The sequence below is a fragment of the Thalassophryne amazonica genome, chromosome 19 (assembly GCF_902500255.1).
Source record: "Thalassophryne amazonica chromosome 19, fThaAma1.1, whole genome shotgun sequence".
NCBI classification, from domain to species: domain Eukaryota; kingdom Metazoa; phylum Chordata; class Actinopteri; order Batrachoidiformes; family Batrachoididae; genus Thalassophryne; species Thalassophryne amazonica.
In genome coordinates this window covers 32,136,316-32,163,558 of record NC_047121.1, presented here as the reverse complement: position 1 = coordinate 32,163,558, position 27,243 = coordinate 32,136,316, and the positions used below count along the sequence as shown (strand labels likewise).

The window sequence follows — 27,243 nt, the reverse complement described above, 5'->3', positions numbered from 1 at the left end:
GCCTGCACATCCTGTGGTGTCTCTGAGCAAAATGGGAGCAGCACAACAAATTCTCATTGAATGGGATTCAATGTACAATAAGTCACAACTGCATTTATTTTCTACAGAAAATAATTAGTTTAAAAACAGCATGATAATGTTAATTTAGCAAAAAAAATGTTGTTAGATTTACTGGTTTAAAATGTCTTCATTTATTATTTATTTATTTGTAAACTACAACAGCTTTATACCATAAAATTTACAGGCTGTTCTGGAAAGATATTTGAGTATTTTTACGGGATTATTCTGCCAACGACAACTGCCTTATTTTTTAACTGTTAAAAGCAACAGATTTTATTTCAACAGTGTATCTAGGCACAGAACGACAATATTAGCTTTACAACTGATTCCACTGAATGTCATGCAAGTGCTTGATAATTTAAGTGCTTTCAAAAGGTCTAAAATTCAAATGCAGATACAGTATATTACAGAAAATTAAAATTTTCTGATGCATCACTATGTTTTGCATCAGAATGTTATAACTTAAACTTCACCATCGCTTCAGCTCAAATCACATTCCTCTGTGGAGTTAAGACTTTGAGATGACGTTTACATTCGGTCAGTATCTTCAAGTCCCCGAACAGACAGGTATCTAGTGAAGGCACTTCGTCTTAATGTGTGATTATGAGGCAGGCGTAATCTGGAAACTGGAAACACAACATCCCTGTGGGCTATTTTGTTCATTCAAGAAATATTTCTATTCTAAGATCACTTCTTCTCTCTCGTGAATCCATTGCGTTAGGCCACCTTGGTGAGGTGTAGATCTCCAAACACCCGTAAAGCCGTGAGGGAGGCCAGCTGGGAGAGCCGATGGGTGAAGCCACACAAAGGCTGACCGTCCACCAAGATGCGGAATTGTTGGTGCTCACACACAATCTCCATCTAAGAATGGCAGAGGTGTTAAGGAGCAGAATTTTTATTTATTTCTTCACATGTGTACATATTAAACCAAATATTTTATATTATCAGTGTTTTTTTTTTAAGAACCTAAATTGTAGCAGAGAAGATTATCCGACTGGTGCTAAATGAGATGTTGCACATTTGTCTGATTTGTCTTTGGGGTGTGGAGATCACTGAGATCTCTAGTGAAGGATGGTGGTGGCAGCATCAGAGACTAGTCAGGACTGAGGGAAAGATGAATGCAGCAATGTACAGAGACATCCTGGATGAAAACCTGCTCCAGAGCGCTCTTGACCTCAGACTGTAGTGACAGTTCATCTTTCAGCAGGACAAACAGACAATGACCCTAAGCACACAGCCAAGATATCAAAGGTGTGGCTTCAGGACAACTGTGAATGTCCTTGAGTGGCCCAGCCAGAGCTCAGACCTGAATCCGATTGAACATCTCTGGAAAGATCTGAAAATGGCTGTGCAGAGACGCTCCACATCCAACCTGATGGAGCTTGAGAGGTGCTGCTAAGAGGAATGGACAAAACTGCCCAAAGATAGGTGCACCAAGCTTGTGGCATCATATTCAAGAAGACTTGAGGCTGTAATTGCTGCCAAAGGTACATCAACAAAGTATTGACCAAGGGGTGTGAATACTTATGGGCCGGAGTCGCCCAAAGTCCAGGTGCCATCCACAAACATCCAACACTACTAGCGGGGCACTTAGAAAAGGCGGGGCTATTCGTCCAGCTGGCATGAGAGTAGAGTGCAGGCGGCCACATTCGAGCTGGCTGTGCGAATGGCCCCACATTTTCTAAGTGCCCCACGAGTGTGCCATTACCAAGCAACACAAATGGCATGCAGGTGCCCTCCCCCAATGCCATGATCCAACATTGTCAGGTGCGGCTGAGGTTGCTGGAGTGCAACCGCTGTCCAGCACAGTGTGCATCTGGATGGCTGTAATGTCCACCTGGAACAGCTGACTGCTGTGTACTTGCAACTCAGCTGAAGAACATGTGTCATGCCTTGAACAACATGAACAACACTCCACGCAATGCACATGTGTGGACGGGATCTCATGCTCCCATGACATGCTGATAATTACATGGCCGTAAGATCACATGGGGACTGGCTAGCCACTAAGAGCGTGCACGGCACAGTGTGAATTGTGCTATCAGCCAGCCGGCCGGGCTAATGAACCTCCCGCCATGTAAATTGTACTTCACATGACAGAGAGAAAGAGTGGCAAACAAATAAAATATACGATAAGGGGAACTCAGTCCTGTGTGATCACTTTGCTCATAGTCCTGTGGACACACGGGGTGTTTAAGATGATCGCCAGCCAGTGACTCACTGTCAGCTGGAACTGACAGTGGTTCAGTGCACACGACGTGTTAAATTAAAAACACAGAGAACAGAGCCAGGACAAATAAATAAATACATACAACAATAACTACATACATAAGTACATAACAAATACATAAAATAAATAATCACTGAACAAAGGAACAGAGAGTGAGACTTTTGTCTTGAGCTGAATTGGTCGGTAGAGGTGGGTGTGTCCATGCCAACAGCAGCTGTTGAGATCTGTGGACTCGCAAGTCACAGCTGGTGGAACACATATCGTGCCATGAAGGATATCACCTGACAACACTCCACCACGAGGCCCGTGCATGGGCATGTTGTCCTCACATGGAAATACATAAAAACACATATTGCCTTTGCAATGGGCAGCAGCAATCGCGTCAGCGCGCACATCATCAGGCAGGTTGCCCCGTCTGATCATGTGAACACTCAGCCAGCACTCTGAATGTCATGTCCACCACGTAAGCTATGGTCCAGATGACACGGTGTCCTTCGGTGTGCCACTCGCTGGACACACGGGACTGGCTGGACACGCGGTGCCAGCAGATGTGGGCATGAGACCAGGACTTCTTTCATGGCAGTCCATTATTGTTTACGTCCATGGCCATGGGTCATGTACAGAGGAACAGTATTGTCTGCTCTTTATAACATGAATTACATATTAGAAACTGTGGGGGGGGGGGTGCTTAACAGTGGGAACAGATTCATGACCAGTAACATGATTGTGTTACATTTAAACAGTACATTCATTGTTCCTATAATGTTCTGAAGCTGTGCTCTAACAATATTTTGTGCTTACATATTTTCATTGATTTATGTACATATGTCCAGCATCTAAGTGCTCTGCTGCTGTGGAAGTGTGATGTGGTGTCACACTTTCCACGTGCTCACACTGTGTTCGTGCACGCGAACATGGATCATTTACTCCTGTCTGAACATGTGTCCCTCCCGACAGTATGTAGAATTTTTTCGGCGATCGCCAATTCGATTTTTTTTCTTTTCACTGTTTTTCAGCCAGTTTCTGCTTCTTTCACCCACCTTCGTGTTATGTGTGAAGGGGCCATAACATTTTCACGTTATGACATCATAAAGATCCCTTGGAATAAATGTCAGACGTCCTATAGTCAAGGTTGTAAGCTGAGATTACTGTGGCAAAGATCTGTACTTTCTGGGTGAAACATTTCCATTAACTTTATGTCTTTCGGCCTTACTTGAACAGCTGGCAGTGTATGAATTAAAGTTTGTCTGCTGTCAGTGTCTGTCACTCTGAAAAAAAGATCACCTCAGTTAAGGATGCAAGATATTAATAAAGACAATCAAAACGCACCTTGAAGGGTTCTCCAGGAGCAAAAGGAAAGAAGGAGAGGGTATTTTCAGATGAGCCCCATTTTCCAGCCAGACGGGCGTTACGTTGGACGGCCTTATCCATGAAGCTGACCTTCAGCTGGAGACCAACATCACCCTCTGCGTCCTCCTCTTGCGGTTTACTGGACAGAGTGACTTCAATGCTGCGCAACGGCAAAGAAGTGCAGAAAATCAAAAACTCCATTAAATATTTACAATATGAATTTTAAATTAGTACTACTCAAACATTTTGACGAAAATTATAACCTAAACCTTCAAAGTGGAGTTTAAGTTATTCAACCATCAAACATATTTTAAGTAAAATAAATATGGAAAAATTGTGTTCAATCATCTTAATTGAGTATAATAAAGTACTGACTGAAAAAGTTGAAATATTTTGCACAGTGCCACACAGAAACTGACCTTTTTTGGAGACAGTGTAATCTACTAACTGACCCACAGCCACAGACACTCCGATTATAAATATTTATTAACATGTAAGTCCAGATTTCTGAGGTCACTGGATGGATTTTTTTCTTCTTTTCTTTCATTTACTGGGGCAGACTCTACAACAGTGTTTTAGGGCCACATTGAGTTTTTTTTTTAGACTTCGAGAACAAAGTCATAATATTACAAGAATAAAGTTGTAATATTATGAGAAAAAAAACTTGTAATATTATGAGAATAAAGTTATAATTTACGAGAATAAACTTGCAATTTTACGAGAATAAAGATGTAATTTCATGAGAGAAAAACTCACTCATCACTCATCTTCAACTGCTTTTCCAGGTTCAGGTCGTGGGGGCAATAGCTCCAGCAGGGGACCCCAGACTTCCCTTTCATAGGCCACATTGACCACCTCTGACTGGGGGATCCCGAGGCGTTCCCAGGCCAGTGTGGAGATATAATCTCTCCACCTAGTTCTGGGTCTTCCCCGGGGTCTCCTCCCAGATGGACGTGCCTGGAACACCTCCCTAGGGAGGCGCTCAGGGGGCATCTTTACCAGATACCCGAACAACCTCAGCTGGCTCCTTTCAACGCGAAGGAGCAACGACTCTACTCCGAGCTCCCCACAGATGACCTTCTCACCCTATCTCTGCATCTCAAAATGAGATCTGTCGAGTGCTTTGTTAAGTTGTACTTCAGTATAGGTTTTACAAATAAGGAAATACTTCATCTTTTGGCCCATCTGCACCACATTATCATCAGTATCAGAACTTTGAAAAGAATATGCAAGAAAATGTGTCTATGCCGTAGGAGGAACCACATGGACTTCGCCTGTAGTTCCGGTGATTATTAGCTCCTGAAATCTCCTCTTTCATGGAGGAGAAGCTGGCTGGACCTGGCAGTCTGCAGGGTTATCGCTTCTGGTATAAATACAACTTTATTGTAGTAATATTATGACTTTATTCTCAAAGTCTAAAAAAAAAGTAATAAACTCAATGTGGCCCTAAAACACCGTCTTAAGACTCAGATCACTGGAATTAATAACAGGACTATCACAAAGGATTGCAATATTATTTGAAAACATTAAGTTTGTTTAACACTAATCTACTATGGTTTTTAATTCACTTTCTACACCTGCTTATTCCAGTTAAGGGTGGCAGGAGAACTGGAGCCTATCCCCTATCGTTCACTTGTTGAGAGTTAAAGTACACCTTGGCAGTCTACCACAAGGCCACAAATAAGACATTCACATGTCCAGGGTCAATTTAAAGTTTCCAATTCACTTAACCTGCATGTCTTTGGAAGAAATCAGGCCACATGAAGGGAACCCACAAAAAACATGAGAAGAACACACCAAGTACACACAGAAAGGACCAGGTGGGAAGCGAGTCTAGGGCCTTCATAGTGCAGCAGATAAGAGAATATTTAGAGCAGAATCCTGCAAATGGTGATAAAAACATCAAATTCATCAGAAATACTCCTTAGACATCCTCTTTTGAAAAAAATGATTGGCTACTTGAATTTTCAGTCAGCATTCAGGTAGAGGTCAATTGAAGAATTACACAGGGGTCAAAATTAAAAGATGCTCCAATCATATTGAAACCTATACCACATTATTTGCCTGATCATAAAGATTCCAAAAAGGTATAGTTTGGACTATCTGTGACTGAATTCTATGGAGTTATGGGATAAAAACAGCAAGAATGGTGACAAAGGTCAGTTTCAGTTTGTACAGGGGTCAAAAGTTAAAGTTGCTCCAATTTTGGTAAAAAGTGATTCAAATTATTAGTTGATTTAACAGGGTTTTAAAAAGGAATAGTTTGGACCATGTATCATGCTTCGTTATCACGTTACGGGGTAACATATGTCACATGTCATAGAATCCAATGGCTGTTGACCTTGTTTGACCTTTACTTTGGAGACCAAACATTCAACACTGTCAAAACTACTCCATTGTATTAATCCTATTAGCTCAACCAATAATTTGCATCACTTGTTACCAACATTGGAGCAACTTTAACTTTTGACCCCTGTACAAACTGAAACTGACCTTTGTCACCATTCTTGCTGTTTTTATCCCATAACTCCATAGAATTCAGTCACAGATAGTCCAAACTATACCTTTTTGGAATCTTTATGATCAAGCAAATAATGTGGTATAGTTTTCAATATGATTGGAGCATCTTTTAATTTTGACCCGTGTGTAATTCTTCAATTGAGCCCTACCTGACCACCGACTGAAAATTCAAGTGGCCAATCGGTTTTTTTTTTTGCTTTTATATCATTTGCATGATTGTTTCAGTTATGTGCTGCACTATTATGCTATAAGGGAACAGTGCCAACCACGAAACCACCATCCTGCCTGCAAATTTTACTTAAATATAACAACAACTAAAGTTTGAATATTTTAAGTTGACTTAATCACTTTGAAGTAAACCTTTTCCTCAAAATCTTTGAGTTGGACTAAATGACCAGGTTTGTTCTTTTCTTCCTTTGAATCTGACGAGACAAAATGAGTTAGTTTGTTTTGACAACAGTGCCATCTTCTGGTTGCCTAATTTTTGTCTTGGAAGTAAGACTAATTATTAAATGTTATCTTCGTGTTTTGGTGTACAGAGTAGTGCCGAATCAAGAGAGTATAAATACAAATTTGTGATCGATATCTTGGCTTAATCTTGTAGAGAAGTAGATGATATTTTTATTTTTACATCATATTTTAAGTCAAGTAAGTGTTTATATTAAGGCATTCAAACTGTTCAAGTCATTCTTGAACTAGATTTTGTTTATAGCAGCATTTCTTCATACCTCATCATGCAATTGTGAGACTTTCAGAATTTTTAATAGGAAATCCGAGCCAAACTTAACTGTAAATGAAAGATAAAATGTGGTATTGCACAATGCGACTCCTGTAAACTTTGTAAATAGAATGCAAGTATAGTTTTTTCTTTCTGAGGCAAACAGATGCTCAAAATGCTTTACAATGTTACGTCACATTCACCCATTCACTCACATACCAACATCATAGTGCTGAGCTGCACGCCAGCAGCCACTTTTGGATTAAGAACCTTGTTCAAGTTTGCAATTTTCCTGGCTCATGGCTAAGATTGAGGCTTTTGTGGACTCAGCCGTCAGAAAACTATCTGTCTGAGGTGAACGTGTCAAACTTGTTGAAAAGAGGCACTTATCTCAGCAGTGATGTTCAGACTTGACCAAACCTCAAGAACAGCGTGAGGGTGTCAGTGAGAGGGAGACGGTTCTTTCACCTTCCCCAGCACCCTTTTCCTGGCTCTAGGTTTTCTTTGTAAAATGAAAATTTACCTGCAGATTATGGAGTTAAACACCTGTTTTCATCAGATCAGGTGAGGTATGGGAGCATGTGCTGGTACCACAGGTTGCTAGAGAGGGAAGCCATCAAGACATATATGACAACTCTGAAAGTTGCAAATGTCTGTGGATGTGACAAGACAAACTGCACAGACTCCAACTTTAGCACCTTGCATCAACAGTCACAGCTTCAAGGTGAACTGCCACAGAGAAAGATTTTCATATTTTCGGCATTGATGTCTTGATGGCTTCTCTCACTAGTTTCCTTCCTCTACAGTCACCCAGTTTTTGAGAAGGGCCTACTCTTAAAATACTTACCATACATGGTCTAGTGGTTAAATCACCAAGGGCCCCTGGGCAAAGTCCTTAATCCCGAAGTTGCTCCTGGTGTGTAGTGAGCACCTTGCATGTGGCAGCACCCTGACATGGGTGAATGTGAGGCATCATTGTAAAGCACTTTGAGCTTCTGGTTCAGATGGAAAAGCGCTATATAAATGCAGCCCATTTATCATCCATACAGTGCCATGTTGTTTGCATGTCTTAATGACTGATGCGAATAAAGTCCAATAGTATATATTCACTGACTTGGAAATGTTCATATTTCCATCCCCTGACTTATGCAAAGAAAGCCTTGTGTGAAAAGATTTTACTGTAAATTTGTCAAAGGGGCCAATAATTATGTCCAGTACACATTTTATAGCTTTTTTAAATTTCAATTTATGAAATCATTTTATTTTGTTGTCGTTGTTCAGTTACTTAGGATTTTTCTTAAATTGTATATACAAAATTGGTTTGATTGCATTTATTTCTGAACATATTTCAATGTGTACGTAAAATAAAGGGGTGACACAAATCCTGACCACGACTGCACATGTAGTGAATAATATGTAGAACCTTAATGATTACAGTGGCTTGCAAAAGTAGTCAGCCCCTTGGTATTTCACACCCTTTAATTTGTTTATGGCATTATACCAAAGCGTTCCATTACTTATGCAACACATCATCTTGGCTTTTATATTTTTAATTAATTTAAATCAAGTTGTAGAGATTTGCTTTCAGTTTGCTTCCTTGTTTTGAACTTGGGGTCACCACAGCAGATCAGAGGTGGATCTACATGTTGAGCTGGCACACTTCCTGGCACAACTCTATGTTACATGGAGAAATGTGCCAGGGCTGGGGTTTGAACTGGGAACCTTCTGCGTCAAAACCAAGTGCCCTAACCAGTTGTCCACCATCCCTGCTGAAGTATTCATTAAGTCAACTCAAATATTTTCATATATGATTACTTAATTCTTTTAAATTGTGCTTAAGTTATGCTTTGAAGTTTTGCTTAGTTCAAGTCAATCAAAAAATTCTGAGTTGAATTTACTCAAAATGCAAGACCTTGTTGCACAAACTTGAAATATTTAAGTAACTAGAATTTTTTTTTTAAACTTTGACTTTACACTTTTTTTTTTAATTAATTCAAACATTTGGGTTTAGACTGTGTGAAATACCAAATGACCCAATACTTGTGGAGGACACTGTATTTTCGAAAGGTTCTCGTGTGCTCTTTGGGGACAATAACCTTTGTTGGGAAAAGCAGGTGGAAATGATGTTATCAACCAAATAGTTCCCACAGTGATTATTTTTGATTTAGGATAGACTCCAGCTTCCCTTCGCCCGTGACCCTTAACTGAAATAAGCAGTTAGGGAAAATGGATGGATGGATTATTTTGATTATATGGACCTTTCCTCTTTTTCACACACTATTTCACAGCTGTAATTAAATGCATTGGGTATTTGCTTTTATCCAGATACAGATTGTTATCCACCTGCTGCAAACCAGGACATTCTTTAGCCTGCATTAACGACCATGTCATGTGGCGCCAGAGCACATATGATGTCACAGAATAAGACTGATTAAAATAAAAAACATGCTTGCACTCACCTCTTGGGCTTTTTGTTAACAATTCCCATGACAACCAGTTTCATCAAAGGCCGCAGGCCTCCCTTTATCTCTCCGATGTATTCCTCCTGTGAAACAATAGAAATGCATGTGATGCCTGCATGCTGTTGTTAGGAAAACCTGCCTGCTGTTCCCACATCATCGGGATGCTGCTGTCTCGGTCCGCAGCCTGCGCCACCGACGGGAACAATAGTTTGACTGATCCGGATTTTAAACAGCCATGACTCAGCTGGACAAACTGCGCTCCTGCATTTTCGTGCGTATATGAGTAAATACCGAGCAAAGCCCGTTGCATTGCCATATTAAATTAAACAAAAGAGCGGTACGTACATTTTCTTTCTTATCGTTTTCTTCCATTCCACTCAGGGCGTGATGCGGTGTGAAGATACCGAGCGGGGATGCCAACCGAGGACTGACTGCCTCCTGCTGGCAAACCCGCCCGCACCGGGTTGTCATAGAGACAGGCTCCCTTAATGAGTCAAGAGGATGGCATCTTCAAATTACTGTCAGTGCAATATATATATATATATATATATATATATATATATATATATATATATATATATATATATATATATAAAACAAAAATTTTTAGTTGAGGCCAACATGTACTTGGGTGTCAAGGGGACCATCAGTGTGCAAAATATGAAGGAATTTGAAAAAACTCTTTTCATTTTATTGATGAAAGTCTGTGCATTTCCGCATATGGTTTCCTTTAAAGGGACACTTTACTCATCAGTGTTAACCCCTAAAATAAGAGATTATATATTGAAATGGTGACATCTTAAATAAAAAGATTTGCAATAGATTCCCTTAATTTTTATGATTTAAAAAAAAAAAAACTGACCAGCCTTCCATGAGCTACATGTCTGAAGTCACAAGTGCTGATTATGCAAAAAAGTAGCAAATTATATTTCTTGCTCTTATTTATGAATATTAGTCAAATCATTAGCCTATTTTTGAGATTTTGCAAGGAGTTTTACTGATATCTCTATACATGTGTTTACATTCAACAGTGTGTTAAGAGCACTTGTGATGTCATAGCACAGGCAACTAGAGGAAATTTAATTTGAAAAAGTATCAAAAAATAAATTCCAATAATCATCAGAAACTGTATTTCAAGGTTAATATGATCTTTATCTTTTAGAAACTGCTATTTTAATACGAGTGCATTTTTTCTTCATTAAAAAAAGTACTTACTGGGTTTTGCATCTATATATATATATATATATAATAGATACACACACACAAACAACACATTTTGTCTGAGTAGTTCGAATAATTCCGATTATTTCTGTCTGCACCTGAAAGCAGCAGATCCCTCAGAAGTTCGTGCTCGTGCTCTCGTGCCACCCGTGCCCGAAAAAATTTTCAAACCTATTTATTTATTTTATTTTTTTCCCTGCGTGTTTTTACTGTGCCAAAATCGAAGTGGCACACTTAACCACCAACTTTAAATAAAGTTAAATGTGGGGAGGAAAAAAAAGAAAAAAAAAAAACGAAAAAAAAAAAACACACCTTGAGTCGTCAGCTGGTTTTGTCACATGACCCGCGTGTAGCTGCGTCGCCTCGTCGCTTAGCAAAACATGTCGAGACGGAGAGAAAGAAGTTAAACTGTTATTGTTGAACCAATATGAACAAATGAGTGAGTAATTTATTTTCATCGAATATGACTGTCTTTAAACGCTTTGTACGCGATCCACAATGTGTGTTTGTTGGCTTTTACTGAAGTAAGCTAATGTGCTGTGTGAGATGTGAGCGCTAATGCTAACGAGAAGGAGAGAGGAATTACAACTCATTTTATTTAGGACAGTGGTCTCAAACTGGCTTCAGAAAGGGTAGAAAGTGTACGTTTTTCCTCCATAAGGTGTTTTTTCCTACTGCAGGGAGGAGACTGGGTACCACAACTAGAAATAGTTCCTCTTTGTATTTCCACTTAGCAACAACCCCTCACTTCGGATTTTGTTTTGTTTCCTCTTAATCGTCACTTCTACGCTACATAGACTGTTTACATAAGTAATCTGACACAAACATAGCTTTTGTCATTTTGCGTCTATATACCACCGCAATGGAGTTGAAACGGAATGGTGTGCTTGTAGTACTTAGGTAAAGTTAGAAAGATATTCACAGATTCGAAGTTCACGGCTCAATAGATCTTAAGAGAAACGTAAAAAGACAAACACCACTAGTTTCTAACCTCAGGAAGGTAGACAACGAGCTACAACCTTATTTTTATCCATATGAGCCGTCCTCTGAGCTGAAAAATAACTGATCTGAACGGGCAGGCGCAGAGAAACGGAAGCTTAGGGACCGTCTACAAAGTGCATACATGGAGAAAAAAAGACACCAGAAAATTATTGAATAAATCATTGTAATAAGGAGTGATATCACCAAATTCACTGCACACATCAGTGGGGTCCTGCTGATTATACTACAGAGCTCAGTTTGGAAAAATGCCATTATAAAAAACTTTGCAGAATTTTTTATTTTTTTAAATTTTTAATAGCATCAAAGTCACAAGATGTGGTGTCACCAAATTCACTGCAAACAGCCGTGTTCTGTTGATTATACCAGAGCACTCAGTTTTGGAAAAAGTAATTTTAAAAAAATTTTGGAGAATTTTTCATTGATTATATTTTCAATAGCATCAAAGTCATAAGGTGTAGTGACACAAAATTTACTGCACACAACAGTGGTGTCCTGCTGATTATACTACAACACTCACTTTTGGAAAAAGTCATTTTCAAAAATTGTGGAGAATTTTTGATTGTTTAAATTTTCAATAGTATCAAAGTCATAAGGTGTAGTGACACAAAATTTACTGTACACAACAGTGGTGTCCTGCTGATTATACTACAACACTCACTTTTGGAAAAAGTCATTTTCAAAAATTGTGGAGAATTTTTGATTGTTTAAATTTTCAATAGTATCAAAGTCATAAGGTGTAGTGACACAAAATTTACTGTACACAACAGTTGTGTCCTGCTGATTATACTACAACACTCACTTTGGGAAAAAATCATTTTCAAAAATTTTGGAGAATTTTTGATCATTTATATTTTCAATAGTATCAAAGTCATAAGGTGTAGTGACACAAAATTTACTGCACACAACAGTGGTGTCCTGCTGATTATACTACAACACTCACTTTGGGAAAAAGTCATTTTCAAAATTTTTAGAGAATTTTTTAATGTTTATATTTTGAATAGCATCAAAGTCATAAGGTGTAGTGACACAAAATTTACTGCACACAACAGTGGTGTCCTGCTGATTATACTACAACACTCACTTTTGGAAAAAGTCATTTTCAAAAATTGTGGAGAATTTTTGATTGTTTAAATTTTCAATAGTATCAAAGTCATAAGGTGTAGTGACACAAAATTTACTGTACACAACAGTTGTGTCCTGCTGATTATACTACAACACTCACTTTGGGAAAAAATCATTTTCAAAAATTTTGGAGAATTTTTGATCATTTATATTTTCAATAGTATCAAAGTCATAAGGTGTAGTGACACAAAATTTACTGCACACAACAGTGGTGTCCTGCTGATTATACTACAACACTCACTTTGGGAAAAAGTCATTTTCAAAACTTTTAGAGAATTTTTTAATGTTTATATTTTGAATAGCATCAAAGTCATAAGGTGTAGTGACACAAATTTACTGCACACAACAGTGGTGTCCTGCTGATTATACTACAACACTCACTTTTGGAAAAAGTCATTTTCAAAAATTGTGGAGAATTTTTGATTGTTTAAATTTTCAATAGTATCAAAGTCATAAGGTGTAGTGACACAAAATTTACTGTACACAACAGTTGTGTCCTGCTGATTATACTACAACACTCACTTTGGGAAAAAATCATTTTCAAAAATTTTGGAGAATTTTTGATCATTTATATTTTCAATAGTATCAAAGTCATAAGGTGTAGTGACACAAAATTTACTGCACACAACAGTGGTGTCCTGCTGATTATACTACAACACTCACTTTGGGAAAAAAGTCATTTTCAAAACTTTTAGAGAATTTTTTAATGTTTATATTTTGAATAGCATCAAAGTCATAAGGTGTAGTGACACAAAATTTACTGCACACAACAGTGGTGTCCTGCTGATTATACTACAACACTCACTTTGGGGAAAAAGTCATTTTCAAAAATTTTGGAGAATTTTTTATTGTTTAAATTTTCAGTCTGTTGGTCCTGCACTTAAGAAGGAGCAGTCTGTGGCTGAAGAGGCTCCTCTGGTTATTAATGACGGTGTGCAGAAAGTGACTGACATCTTCTATAATATCCAGCAGTTTGTCCAGTGTTCTTTTCTCTGCCAGCATCACCAGAGAGCCTAGCTTCATGCCAACCACAGAGTCAGTCCACCTGGTCAGTTTGTCCAGCCTGAATGTGTCCTTCTTGGATACGCTGCGCTCCCCGAGCACACCAAAGTTTAAAAGAGGACGGTGGCTACTATAGACTGGTAGAACATCCACAGGAGTTTCCTGTTAAACGGCTGCAGCCTCTTCAGAAAGTCCAGCTTGCTCTGTCCCTTCCTGTACAGGTGGTTGGTGTGGTTTGTCCAGTCCAGTTTGCTGTCCAGCCACAGCCTGAGGTACTTCTAGGAATCCACAGCCTCCACCTCAGCTCCCTGGATCAGAACTGGTTGTGGATTTGGTCTGGACTTCCAAAAGTCAATGGCCAGCTCCTTTGTCTTTTAGGTTTTGAGCTGTAGATGGTTTCTGTCACACCAGGCAGCAAAGTCCTTCACTAGGCTCCTGTACTCCTCCTCTCTGTCATCCCTGATGCATCCAACAATGGTTTTGTCATATATGAACTTCTGAATGTGACACAGCTCAGAGCTGTAGCAGAAGTCTAAGGTCTACAGGGTGAAGAGAAGAAGGGCCAGCACCGTGCCCTGGGGTGTGCTGGTGCTGTCAATTACAACGTCAGATATGGTGTCCCTCAGCCTGACATACTGTCTGTCTGTGAGGTAGCTGGAGATCCAAGTGACCAGGCAGGGGTCCACTCACATCCTATTCAGTTTGTCCTGGAGCACAACGGGCTGGATGGTGTTGAAGGAACTCGAGAAGTCCAGGAAGAGAATCCTCACTGTGCCATTTCCCATTATCCAGGTGTGAGTGGACTTGTAGCAGGTAGAGGATGGCATCCTCCACACCAACAGCTGCACTATATGCAAACTGCAGACAGTCATGGGTGTGTTGCACCTGGAGTTTGAGGGAGTCGAGGAAGAACCGCTCCAACTTCATCAGGTGTGGAGTGAGTGCCACTGGTCAGAAGTCATACAGCTGGCTGGGCTGGTTCTTCTAAAGAACTGGAAGGATGCATGAAGTCTAACTGAGGGTGGGCACTCTCCCTCACTGCAGGCTAGGGAGAAGATATGTCATAGCAGTTCTCCCAGTTCAGTTGTGTAGGTCTTCAGTAGTCGGGGACACACCTTGCGTGGGCCTGCCGCTTTCATGGGATGAAGATTCCTTGGCTGTTCTCTGACTTGGTCCACAGTGATTTGTGAAGGAGGTTGTGTTGAGATGGGGGAGGTGTCCACCACATCAGCGGTGTTCTGCTAGTTATACTACAGCACTTTTATAAGCTGTAGGGTGATGTAAACATCAGCACATATACTCCATATCATGCTGTTTACACTACAACACGGCTTGGAGATTTTGGCTTTCACTCAATGCTGACGAAGTCTTTATACCTACCAAAAAGGAAACGTCATTTCTGTGTCATCACCTTTTAGTAGCAGTTCTCAGTTTGAACAGCAGGGGTCTCTTTTATTTAGTTCATTAATTGTCATAAATTATTACTATATTTCAAAAGTGAGTGCTGTAGTATAATGAGCAGGACACCACTGTTGTGTGCAGTAAATTTTGTGTCACTACACCTTATGACTTTGATACTATTGAAAATTTAAACAATCAAAAATTCTCCAAATTTTTTTAAAATGACTTTTTCCCAAACTGAGTGTTGTAGAATAATCAGCAGGACACCACTGTTGTGTGCAGTAAATTTTGTGTCACTACACCTTATGACTTTGATACTATTGAACATATAAACAATCAAAAATTCTCCAAAATTTTTTAAAATTACTTTTTCCCAAAGTGAGTCTTGTTGTATAATCAGCAGGACACCACTGTTGTGGGCAGTAAATCTTGTGTCACTACACCTTATGACTTTGATGCTATTGAAAATTTAAACAATCAAAAATTCTCCAAATTTTTTTTAAAATGACTTTTTCCCAAAGTGAGTGTTGTAGTATAATCAGCAGGACATCACTGTTGTGTGCAGTATAATTGTGTGTCACTACACCTTATGACTTTGATGCTATTGAAAATATAATCAATGAAAAATTCTCCAAATTTTTTTAAAATTACTTTTTCCAAAACTGAGTGCTCTGGTATAATCAACAGGACACGGCTGTTGTTTGCAGTGAATTTGGTGACACCACATCTTGTGACTTTGATGCTATTAAAAAATAAAAAAATTCTGCAAAGTTTTTCATAATGGCATTTTTCCAAACTGAGCTCTGTAGCATAATCAGCAGGACCTCACTGATGTGTGCAGTGAATTTGGTGATATCACTCCTTATTACAATGATTTATTCAATAATTTTCTGGTGTCTTTTTTTTCCATGTATGCACTTTGTAGATGGTCCCTAAGCTTCCGTTTCTCTGCCGGCTGCCCGTTCAGATCAGTGTTAATTTTTTCAGCTCAGAGGACGGCTCATATGGATAAAAATAAGGTTGTAGCTCATTGTCTACCTTCCTGAGGTTAGAAACTAGTGTTTTTTGTCTTTCTACAACGTTTCTCTTCAGATCTATTGAGCCGTGAACTTCGAATCTGTGAATATCTTTCTAACTTTACCTAAGTGCTTGAAGTGTAGACATTCAGCTTTAATTCAAGGCAGTTCAACAGAAATTTTGGACGACCAGTTTAAGAATTACAGCCATTCTTATACACAGTCCTTTAATTTTCAGAAGTCACAAGTAACTGGAAATTTAAATATAATTATTTTTCATGCAAATCATCACTTCTTACACAGTTTTCTACAGGCTCATCGTATGGGAACGTGTACAGATTCTAGCCACCATAGGGTAGAAAATGAAGTACTTTGAAATATGTAATGCAATGTACCATTTTAAAGGGTACTGTCTGGAGTATTAACCTGTGATGTTTCAGAGCTTAATACTTGCTCAGTGTGGAGACAGCTGAATCAACATTCACATCACCTCACCGGGGGCAAAAAAAAAAAAAAAGAAAAACATTTTTTAAGACTCTTGGACCATAGTTTGACTAGTCTATGTCATCTTTAATACCTTAAAACTAATACTCTTCCAACGGCATGTCCGTATTTCTGGTCCAATACAGATATACAAAAATGTGATGTACACAAAAATGTCACGTACAGCAACTCACAGCTACTGCTTGAGGTGTTCAAACCAAGATTTATTGTGAGTACCAAACAGCAGTGCACTCTAACTCATGGCGTAGAAGCTGATTCTGTAACAACTGGAATGCTATAGAGCGTGACGTACATAAATCGTGATGTCCCATGTCTGTGCATCATTAATGGACCTGATATCAAATACATTCAAAGAAATAGATGACTAAATAGTAACTACATTTTAATTATACCTTAACTAGTGACATTCCATAAACAGCTACCCTGCATCATTGGTATGTCATCTCTGGAGTGCAAGTTTTGTGATGTACAAAAATGTGACGTACTCTGTAACAGGAAATAATAAGTGAGTGTACATGTTCCCATGCAACAAGCCGTCAGACAGGTTAGGAGATGATACATGAGCGTTTCCAAGTTACTGAACATGTCTTGGACTTCATTTATATCGGTCATTAAGTATGGTACCGTATGGTAAACCTGTCTGTAGTTCTAAAAAACTGAGTGACCATGCAAGAAGGAAACTGAGTGAAGCCACCAAGACACCAGCAGAAACTATGGAACTATAGACTTATGTGGCTGTGATTGGGGAAATTACATAGTGCAGCTTTTGCCTGGTGCACTACCAGTTATACAGCTTTACGCTGCTGTGGAACAGAATTTTATGGCAACTGTACGTATGTGTTGGTGGGCTATTATTACAACTGTGACATGATGGCCTAACTGGAACTGTAATAGCCCAAATAACCCAAATCTTCCAGAGATACCTGAGCCAAAAGCACAACTGAAACAAGAAATGTTGGTTAATATTAAGGAGGTGAAAAATCCAAAAGTCTTATTCTCCCTGTCGCAGAATCAAACCCCAGTCTCCCGCATCAGAAGTGGGGATACTTACCACTGTACTAATGAGGAGTTAGCAATGAGCACAGTGTCACAGAACATCAATTGCAGCAGCTGCCATAAGCATAGCCCCAAGATTTTGAGTTACGGCTGCTGTACCTGTAGCCAAATTTGAAGTTAGCTGCTGTAAGCACTTTGCAAAGAGGAAATGTGAAATTTCAGCTATAGTTTGCCAGAAGGCACACGGGAGACTAAACCTAAACTTGTTCTTTTTTTTTTTTTCTATTTCTTTGGATTTCAACTCCATTATGGTGGTGTACAGAGAGAAGATATGGGGGGGTGGGGGGGTGAGGGGGGGGAATATATATAAGAGCGAGCGAGAGAGAGAGAGAGAGTCCAAATACTTATAATTTTATGTTTGTTTGGATATTCATGTTAACACTGACAAAAAATTGGAGAATACCTGTATGAAAACAAATCTGTGTTTTCATGATTGCAACTTTGTCTGACATAGTAAATATGAATATGCAGGTTAATGTCCAAAAATACACAAAAATCCTGGAGGACAACCTGATGTAGTGTGCAAGGCACCTGAGACATGGGAGATTTGTTTTCCAACAAGACTGTGACCCTAATAACTGAGCAAAATGTACACAAGAGCAGTGATAATTTCCTGGAATCGCCAAGTCAGAATCCAGTTTTCAGTTCTATTTACAATTGCTGGATTTCGAAAAGGGTGTTCATTTGTGACCCAACATAGTGTGGAAAACATGAGCAGTATTATGAAGAAGAATGAGGAGGCGTTACAGTGTCCTTCTGTGCAGAGCTGGTAGATATTCGTCCACACAGACTGAAGTTAATTGTTGACTCTAATGGTACACAGATGGAATACTGACTTGGAAGCGTGACTATTTATGTAACCAAATGCTTGTTTTCTATTTTGTATTTTAGTTGATGTTGCGTGAATTTGTTTGCTCTTGGAGATTAAAGAGCGTAGTTTGTTTTTTTTTTTTGTTTTGTTTTTTTACTTTTATAATAGATGTCTTTTATTGGTTGTGTTGACTTTTAGCCCTATGCAATATGACATAAATTTCATATCATGATATCTGTAGCTTCGTATCCAGATAACATATATATCTCGAGATATAGTATATTTTCTATATATTATATGTTTGTTTGACCACATGGAAAGGCCTATTTCTTATTATATACTCAAAAAATTAGGTATTCATTCATATTTGAGTATTTTTCTCTTTTATTTAGAAGCTTTGGGCAAATATTTAAGTATGTTAAAAAAGTTAGACTTTTGAAACATCCTTGCTTTTAACAGTGAATTTTCTTTAAAAATACATTTTCAATATAATTAAACTGAAAATTAAATATAAAAAATATATACAAGTAAACAAGAATTTAAACAGTTAAAACTGATCTCACTCGAACCCCCCCAGGTCTTTGTTCAAGGCCATATTTCCGAAACTGCCTGTTTGTGCTTGTTTTATCCATCCGACATAATTAGTGTTTTGCAAAACTGAATGCACATCACGCCATAAACAGTGGCGCATGATACAAAGTGAGAAGTGTTTTTCTGTTGTCGTATTGCAGAGCCCTATTAACTTTCCAGCAAATCTTTCATTTGATCCGTGCAGTTTTTATTTTCTTCATAAACACAATGAAACAATGTATCACACAAGTTTTCTTTTCTAGATGAAAAAAGGTTGAGGGTGGTCCTTGGCTACATGGCGGCAGAGGTGTATCTTCTGTTGTGACAGAGGAGCAGATGAGTAGCACAGTGAATGGGGCCATGCATCCTTTTGGCTGTGAGGCTGACTCTTCCCTTCGCGACCTGTTTGAGTATTTTAAGCGGTGCCTACATCATGGAGAGTGGGAGCTTGCAAGTGCCTGCGTGCCACAGCTGGTTAATTCAGTGGGTGGACTTTCAAACAATCTGCGAGACATAATCAAAGCTATTGTCTGCCATCCTTACATCTTAAAGTGAGTTGTACAGCTGCTGGATCATTAGATGAGGATTGATATGTTCTGTTAAACCAGTGATTGTCATGTTTTAGGATTATTGGAGAAAACATGTAGCAAAATTAAAATTATTTGTTTGTAATTCAGTATGGAACAATAAACAAACTCTGATAGTGTCAATTCAGATTTGCAAAAATGTATTCAGTCAGTAAATTTGGAAGCAACACTGAGCATTTTATCTAAAACCTGCATAATTTTGTCCTTTGCACCATAGATAAGTTAGTGGCTTGCAAAAGTATTCAGCCCCTTGATATTTCACACATCTTAATTTGTTTATGGCATTTCAAATACAAGAAGTAAATCAGGCTTCTCAGTAGAAAAATTTCTAAAATTATCTTCCTTGGGCTCAAACTGAGTAAATCTCTACAACTTGAGAGAAATTAATTAAAGCTATAAAAGCCAAGATGATGGGTTGCATAAGTAACCAGCCCCTTTGGTATAATACCTGTAAATAATCAGTTTAATTGCCAGTTTTCTTCAGACAAGTCAGGGGATGGATACATGAACATTTTCAAGCCACTGAATATGTCTTGAACTTTATTTACATCAGTTATGAAGAAATACAAACAGTATGGCACTCTGTGGTAAATCTGTGTGGAGTAGACACTTCTCAAAAACTGAGTGACTGTGCAAGAAGGAGAAGAGTGAGGGAAGCCACCAAGACTCCCAGACAACCCAGAAGAAGTTACAGGCTTCTGTGGCTGTGATTGGAGAAATTGGGCATAGTGCATGTTTTGCATTTTGTATCCCCAGTTATACAGCTTCATGATGAAGTGGTACAGAGGAGGATTTTCTTCCACCAAAACATTAAATCTAGGCTTGCATCATAGATGTACCTTCTGCCAAATTGTAGCTGAACTTTCAGGTCTTCTTCTTAATAAAATCCTCCTCTACCATAGATAGATTTACCATAGAGTGCCATACCATTTGTATTTCTTCAAACATTTACTTACACTTTGAGTCTAAGGAAGATAATTTTAGAATTTTTTATACGTATTGAGAAGCCTGATTTATTTTTTGTATTTGAAATGCCATAAACAAATGAAAATGCATGAAATACCAAGGGACTGAATACTTTTGCAAGCCACTGTATTCTGCAAGAAATTTATAATCTATGTTAAGAATATGAATCAAAATTGATCTCATATTAAAAAAATTCTATTAAAACGTGTTTGAAACAATCTGTTGACTTAAAATAGAGAACTGTGAATTGCCAGCACAGTTGCTGTTAATTTTGTGTTTTAATATAATGATTTAATAATGCCTTGTGAATGTTGGTTTTGTAGATGGGAGTCTGTGGGCAGTCCACACATACTGGCATGGTTTTGGCTTCAGGTCTTGGAGAAATGGACAGAAGAGCAGGTAACATTATAAAGAATCAAGTATTTATAGTTTTTGGTTTCACTCTCCCATTCATTGTTTAATATATGCTGATGCTTTAGAACATCTGATTGTCTTTATTGGCACATTTCAGTCATATCCTGTGCCCCAAACCAAATCAATAGTCTAAGTATTTGCATTTGTACTCTGTTTCAGTTCAGATAGTATTATCTTGTGAAATGTTGAGAAACAGCCATTGAAACTCTATGACACAATAATTCTGCTTTCCACTGCAGGTTTCTCCCAAAGTCAAAACAGAGTTGGAGTTCCTGTTGCTCCTGGAGGAGCTGGTGTCAGAGGGCATACCAGAGGCTTCTGTTAAGGTTATTGAAGTTTCATCTGTAAACAAACCTGCAGTAACTAATGGAGTATTTTAGACTAAATCACAGCTACATTGAATTAACCAAAAAATGACAGATTTGAAAACATTCAGACAATCCAAGCATGTTTCATTTAATTTGATCTTTCTTGCTTTATTCTGTTGTGAGTGAGACTGAGATGGATTTTGATTCAACAGGACGTGCACCAAGCTTTCCTGGACAAGCAGTCTGAGCTAAAGACCCCACAGGTTTTGAGGACAGGAGCTGCTGTTGAGTGTTGCCTCAAAACCTTATTGGAGAAAAAGAAGCCTAGACTGGCGCAGACTTTAGCACATTTCTTGCAGGTAGTTTTATGCCTGCATATCATAATCATTAAAATTTTTCTTTGTTGCATATTTATCTGTGTGTAAAACATGCAGAGAGCTAACTTTTTACATTTTAGTCCTAAAGTTGTGTAATATAGTTGTAAATTTACAGTGAAACATACCCAAAATGTATTAATTTTGTTCATTCATAATGTGATGCTTAATTTGTTCCCCTCGCACTTTTCTTCCTAAATCTCATCTCTTGAAGGGTCAGTCGGGCGCAGATGACTATGGTCTGCAGCATATATTCGTCCAACACTTGATGAAGAAACTGAGAAAACCAAAGATAGCGGAGGAGTGGGTGGAGGAAATATATGCAGTGTTGGCTGTCATGCCATGGAGCTTTGACAGAAGCGATGGGCAGTTTGAGGCATTGTGTGAGGAACTGTGGGCAGCCAGACATGGCCTTCTGAAAGAAGAGAGGGTCCTGAGCTCATTGCTTCGTCCACGGTGTTACTCTCTCGTCTCTGTGTACTGCTCTACTGCCTGCAGGCTTCAGAGGGATCATCTACTGAGGAGCGCTCCTGTCACACAAGGTAAAACTCACTGTGTTCACATCTGATATGTAGCTCTATGATAATGAGAAGCACAGATAATAAACCTCTTACACTGATTAAATGTTAAATTATTTGTGATGCGGTAAACCTATTTTTCTTTTGATTCCATTTGTTGACAAAGTCAAACTTGCGTTGTCAACATATTCAGACTTCTGTTTTCATGTTTACGCTGTTGCATAGCTGATGTCAGACTGAGAGGATAAGAACTTAGTTAGGCATGAACTGGCGATGTGTCCAAGGTGTGCCCCTGCTTCTTTCCCAGTGCGCTCGGCTCCAGCTCCTGTGTGACACTCACTAAGACAACTGGGTGTAGTTTAATGGAGTGGTGGAATGTTGAACAGTAGAGTTGTTTCTAGTATTGTTGCCTTACTGCAACAGTGTGCTGCATTCAAACCCAACATGGCCAAAGTGATCTACAGTTTTCAGTTAATACAGTAGTGTTCAGAATAATAGTAGTGCTATGTGACTAAAAAGATTAATCCAGGTTTTGAGTATACGTATTTCTTATTGTTACATGGGAAACAAGGTACCAGTAGATTCAGTAGATTCTCACAAATCCAACAAGACCAAGCATTCATGATATGCACACTCTTAAGGCTATGAAACTGGGCTATTATTAAAAAAAAAAGTAGAAAAGGGGGTGTTCACAATAATAGTAGTGTGGCATTCAGTCAGTGAGTTCATCAGTTTTGTGGAACAAACAGGTGTGAATCAGGTGTCCCCTATGTAATGAAGCCAGGACCTGTTGAACATGCTTTTCTCTTTGAAAGCCTGAGGAAAATGGGACGTTCAAGACATTGTTCAGAAGAACAGCATAGTTTGATTAAAAAGTTGATTGGAGAGGGGAAAACTTATACGCAGGTGCAAAAAATTATAAGCTGTTCATCTACAATGATCTCCAATGCTTTAAAATGGACAAAAAAACAACAAAAAAACAGACGTGTGGAAGAAAACAGAAAACAACATCAAAATGGATAGAAGAATAACCAGAATGGCAAGGGCTCACCCATTGATCAGCTCCAGGATGATCAAAGACAGTCTGGAGTTACCTGTAAGTGCTGTGACAGTTAGAAGATGCCTCTGTGAAGCTAATTTATTTGCAAGAATCCCCCGCAAAGTCCCTCTGTTAAATAAAAGACATGTGCAGAAGAGGTTACAATTTGCCAAAGAATACATCAACTGGCCTAAAGAGAAATGGAGGAATATTTTGTGGACTGATGAGAGTAAAATTGTTCTTTTTGGGTCCAAGGGCCGCAGACAGTTTGTGAGATGACCCCCAAACTCTGAATTCAAGCCACAGTTCACAGTGAAGACAGTGAAGCATGGTGGTGCAAGCATCATGATATGGGCATGTTTCTCCTACTATGGTGTTGGGCCTATATATCGCATACCAGGTATCATGGATCAGTTTGGATATGTCAAAATACTTGAAGAGGTCATGTTGCCTTATGCTGAAGAGGACATGCCCTTGAAATGGGTGTTTCAACAAGACAGTGACCCCAAGCACACTAGTAAACAAGCAAAATCCTGGTTCCAAACCAACAAAATTAATGCCTTACAGATGTGAAGAAATCATGAAAAACTGTGGTTATACAACTAAATACTAGTTTAGTGATTCACAGGATTGATAAAAAAGCAGTTTGAACATAATAGTTTTGAGTTTGTAGCGTCAACAGCAGATGCTACTATTATTGTGAACACCCCCTTTTCTACTTTTTTTTTTACCAATAGCCCAATTTCATAGCCTTAAGAGTGTGCATATCATGAATGCTTGGTCTTGTTGGATTTGTGAGAATCTACTGAATCTACTGGTACCTTGTTTCCCATGTAACAATAAGAAATATACTCAAAACCTGGATTCATCTTTTTAGTCATATAGCACTATTATTATTCTGAACACTACTGTATAATAAATTTGCTCCTCCTCCTTCTGCAGAAAAGCCAAAGTGCAAATAGGAGTAGGGATGAGGAATGCTTCAGGGGTTATGTTTCACATTCACCAAGTTTTACATATAAAAAGTATAACACATTATTTGTCTGATCATAAAGATTCCAAAAAGGTATAGTTTGGACTATCTATGTCTGACTGTTATGGAGTTATGTGGTAAAAACAGCAAGAATGGAAATGGTCAGTTTCAGTTTGTATAGGGGTCAAAAGATAAAGTTGCATCAATTTTTGTAAAATGTGATGCAAATTATTGGTTGAGTTAACAGGATTTTAAAAAGGAATAGTTTGCACCATGTGTCATGCTCAGTTGTCACATTACAGGGTAACATCTGTCACATGCCATAGAATCCAGTGGACGTCAACATTGTTTGACATTTACTTTGCAGACCAAGCATTCAACACAGTAAAAACTATTCCATTTATTAATCCTATTAGTTCAGCCAATAATTTGCACCACGTTTTACCAAAATCGGGGCAACTTTAACTTTTGACTCCTGTACAAACTGAAATTGACCTTTGTCACCATTCTTGCTGTTTTTATCCCATAACTCCAGAACATTCAGTCATAGATCATCCAAACTATACCTTTTTGCAATCTTTGTGACCAGACACATAATGTGGTATAGCTTTCAATATGAGGAGCATTTTTAGATTTTGACCCCTCTGCAATTCTTCATTGACTCCTACCTGGCCGCCATATTGGATTTTCAAGTGGCCAGCACTTTTTCCTCAAACAATGATTTATGAAGAACATTCATGTCAAATCTGATGCTTGCATCACCAAGTGAAGGATTGTTTCAGTTATCTGCTGCACTAATAACTAAATGTTTGAAAAAACTGCGCATTGTTTATAATGCAAGCACTGTGTCAGTGAGCAGAACCTAATGAGCTAATTAATGTTATTGTAAAAAGCACAAAGAACTGGTGTAAAGTGGTCTTGAGGTAAATGTGCAATATAATTAAATGCAGAGGGTCACCCCTTTGAGTCTGGTCTGCTTGAGGTTTCTTCCTCAGAGGGAGTTTTTCCTTACCACTGCTGCACTGGGGGTTAGTAAGGTTAGACCTTACTTGTGTGAAGTGCCTTGAGGCAACTCTGTTGTGATTTGGCGCTATATAAATGAAAATAAATTGAAATTGAAATGTTAAAAAACTATGGCATATTATTTAAAATGCAAGCACTATGTTAATGAGCAGAGGTTAACAGCCTAATTTAAAATGTCCATTCAGTGGCTCTGTTCAGTGTAATTACACACTTAAAAACTTGTAAAACATCTGTAAAAGATAATGGCCTTACCTTAGCTTAGCATAACTGACCTACTGTTGCTGTTGTTGTCTCACACAATTCAAACAAGTGTTGTGCCAAGTAGTATGAAGATTAGATTTCCTGTTTTTATTTGAGTGTGGTGTTTCAGTTTGAGAGCATGATTTATTATAGTCACTCTTTCTCTAAGACAAAGACCACCTCTCTCATTCAGATCTCTTCTTCTGTTTTATGGAAGTTGACATCCAGCTTAATGGTGTATTACTGCCACCTTCTACTCGAGTGTGAATTACACAGTACCTCATTCAGTATAAAGGAGCAACTTGTCACCCATGTAGATGGTGCCATCTTTTGCTTATAGATTATAATGCAGTATTTTTTTCATACAGAATTTGCTTCAGAATAAGGTACAGGACCTGCCAAACTAAGAAAATACAAACAAACAAAAAAGCAAATTCTAATCCCCAAAATATGGTAATTCTGGTCCCATGTCTTCAAGGGGAGATAATTGGATTTTTTTTTTATTCATCATACGTATGTGTCTATTACATGTACCAAGGTTGACCTCTTTGTTATTTAAGGTATTGCATCACAAAAGATTAAAATAATACATGCAAATAGTTAATATGGTAGGGTGGGGGTAGCTTACTCGCAGGGTGTTTGTTTTGTTGTAATATGCATCATAATGATAGTTAGAGTTGATGAGATTCCATCTTCTTTGCATAGAGTTAAAAGAAAAAAAAAATCTGTATCTCTGTTTTTTCCCCTTTAAAAAAATCACACTTCTGCTTTTGTGGTTTTGACTTTCTTGTCAGTTTTATCTGCCAGGAGATTTACACGTGATGTGACAGCTTTTCTTATGTTGTCTTTGGCAATTTGTTTTTGAAATATATATATTAGTAAATTTCGAGTTTTACATGTGATGATGTGGTATTGCAGCAGTGATGATTAATCACTGCCATCCTGTATAGAATAATAGCACTGATGTGTTTTGCTTACATCCTGAATGAGTCTAAAGGAACCATGTGTTAAAAAAGATGCACAAAAGTAGCTGTGAATTCCATAATCTCCTTTCAAAAGAAGCCCTATGAATCAATAGTAGATAATATTTTTTAATCTTAAATTCTTTAGAATTTCTTCACTGTACTCCTCATAATACTTGAGCATTCTTTTGCGTTTGACTTTGGTTTCAGCTGGCCTGGTTACAGCTGCTTTCCTTTGTAAAACTAATAGTGTGCCTCATTCACATTTTGATCAGCGTGGGGGGAGGGGGGGGTAATTTGTCTCGAGCCGACCTCAGGAGTCATAGGGTGTGAGCTGGGGTACACACACTGGAGAAGATGCCAATCTGTCACAGGGCCACATATAGATGGACAAACTCATCCAAACCCCCTGACACAGAAATGAAGTTTCCTGTGCAACCACAAAATGTGGGAGGTTGCCACAGGATGCTAACGGAAACTACAGCACATGTCTACGCCATGAATTATTGAGCATGCTCAAAACAAATGCAGAAGCGATGCAGAGGCTGGAGGACACTCAAAAGAGGCACAGATGAGGCACAAAAGAGGTACAGACACCACTGGACGTTAAAGAACACACAATGATCTAGGCTGTTTTCCATGATCAGTGTTGCGTGATGCTAAGACTAACCCTCTGCAAGAACTTGTCAAACATTCTTTGTTCCATGCGCAGGTAACTGAAGAAAGCACCCTCATTGTCCAGCCTCAGTTCATGCATCAGTTGGTTGTAGTCACCATACTGTAGCCTTCTTTCT

At 38.6% G+C, this 27,243-nt stretch overlaps 2 protein-coding genes across 3 annotated transcripts in view; one reads left to right on the top strand and one right to left on the bottom strand.

Annotated features, from left to right (window-relative positions):
• Nucleotides 1–340: 340 nt before the first annotated feature.
• si:ch211-10a23.2 (uncharacterized protein LOC567812 homolog) overlaps nt 341–27,243 on the bottom strand; it is a 28,901-nt gene continuing 1,998 nt past the window's right edge. Inside the window, exons 2-7 of one of the 2 annotated variants that reach the window (XM_034159840.1) lie at nt 26,932–26,940; nt 11,653–11,657; nt 9,686–9,778; nt 9,338–9,423; nt 3,620–3,800; nt 341–921 (exon numbers count right to left, since the gene is read on the bottom strand). In XM_034159840.1, coding sequence (XP_034015731.1) covers nt 778–921; nt 3,620–3,800; nt 9,338–9,423; nt 9,686–9,778; nt 11,653–11,657; nt 26,932–26,938 — 516 coding nt within the window. In that variant the 5' untranslated portion in view covers nt 26,939–26,940 and the 3' untranslated portion in view covers nt 341–777. The other variant, XM_034159839.1, reaches the window with a different exon arrangement.
• Nucleotides 10,889–27,243, top strand: part of zfyve26 (zinc finger, FYVE domain containing 26) — a 90,227-nt gene continuing 73,872 nt past the window's right edge. The window contains exons 1-6 of the mRNA XM_034159841.1: nt 10,889–11,000; nt 19,309–19,596; nt 20,922–20,997; nt 21,252–21,338; nt 21,533–21,679; nt 21,909–22,236. Coding sequence (XP_034015732.1) covers nt 19,382–19,596; nt 20,922–20,997; nt 21,252–21,338; nt 21,533–21,679; nt 21,909–22,236 — 853 coding nt within the window. The 5' untranslated portion in view covers nt 10,889–11,000; nt 19,309–19,381. The remainder of the gene's footprint in view (nt 11,001–19,308; nt 19,597–20,921; nt 20,998–21,251; nt 21,339–21,532; nt 21,680–21,908; nt 22,237–27,243) is intronic.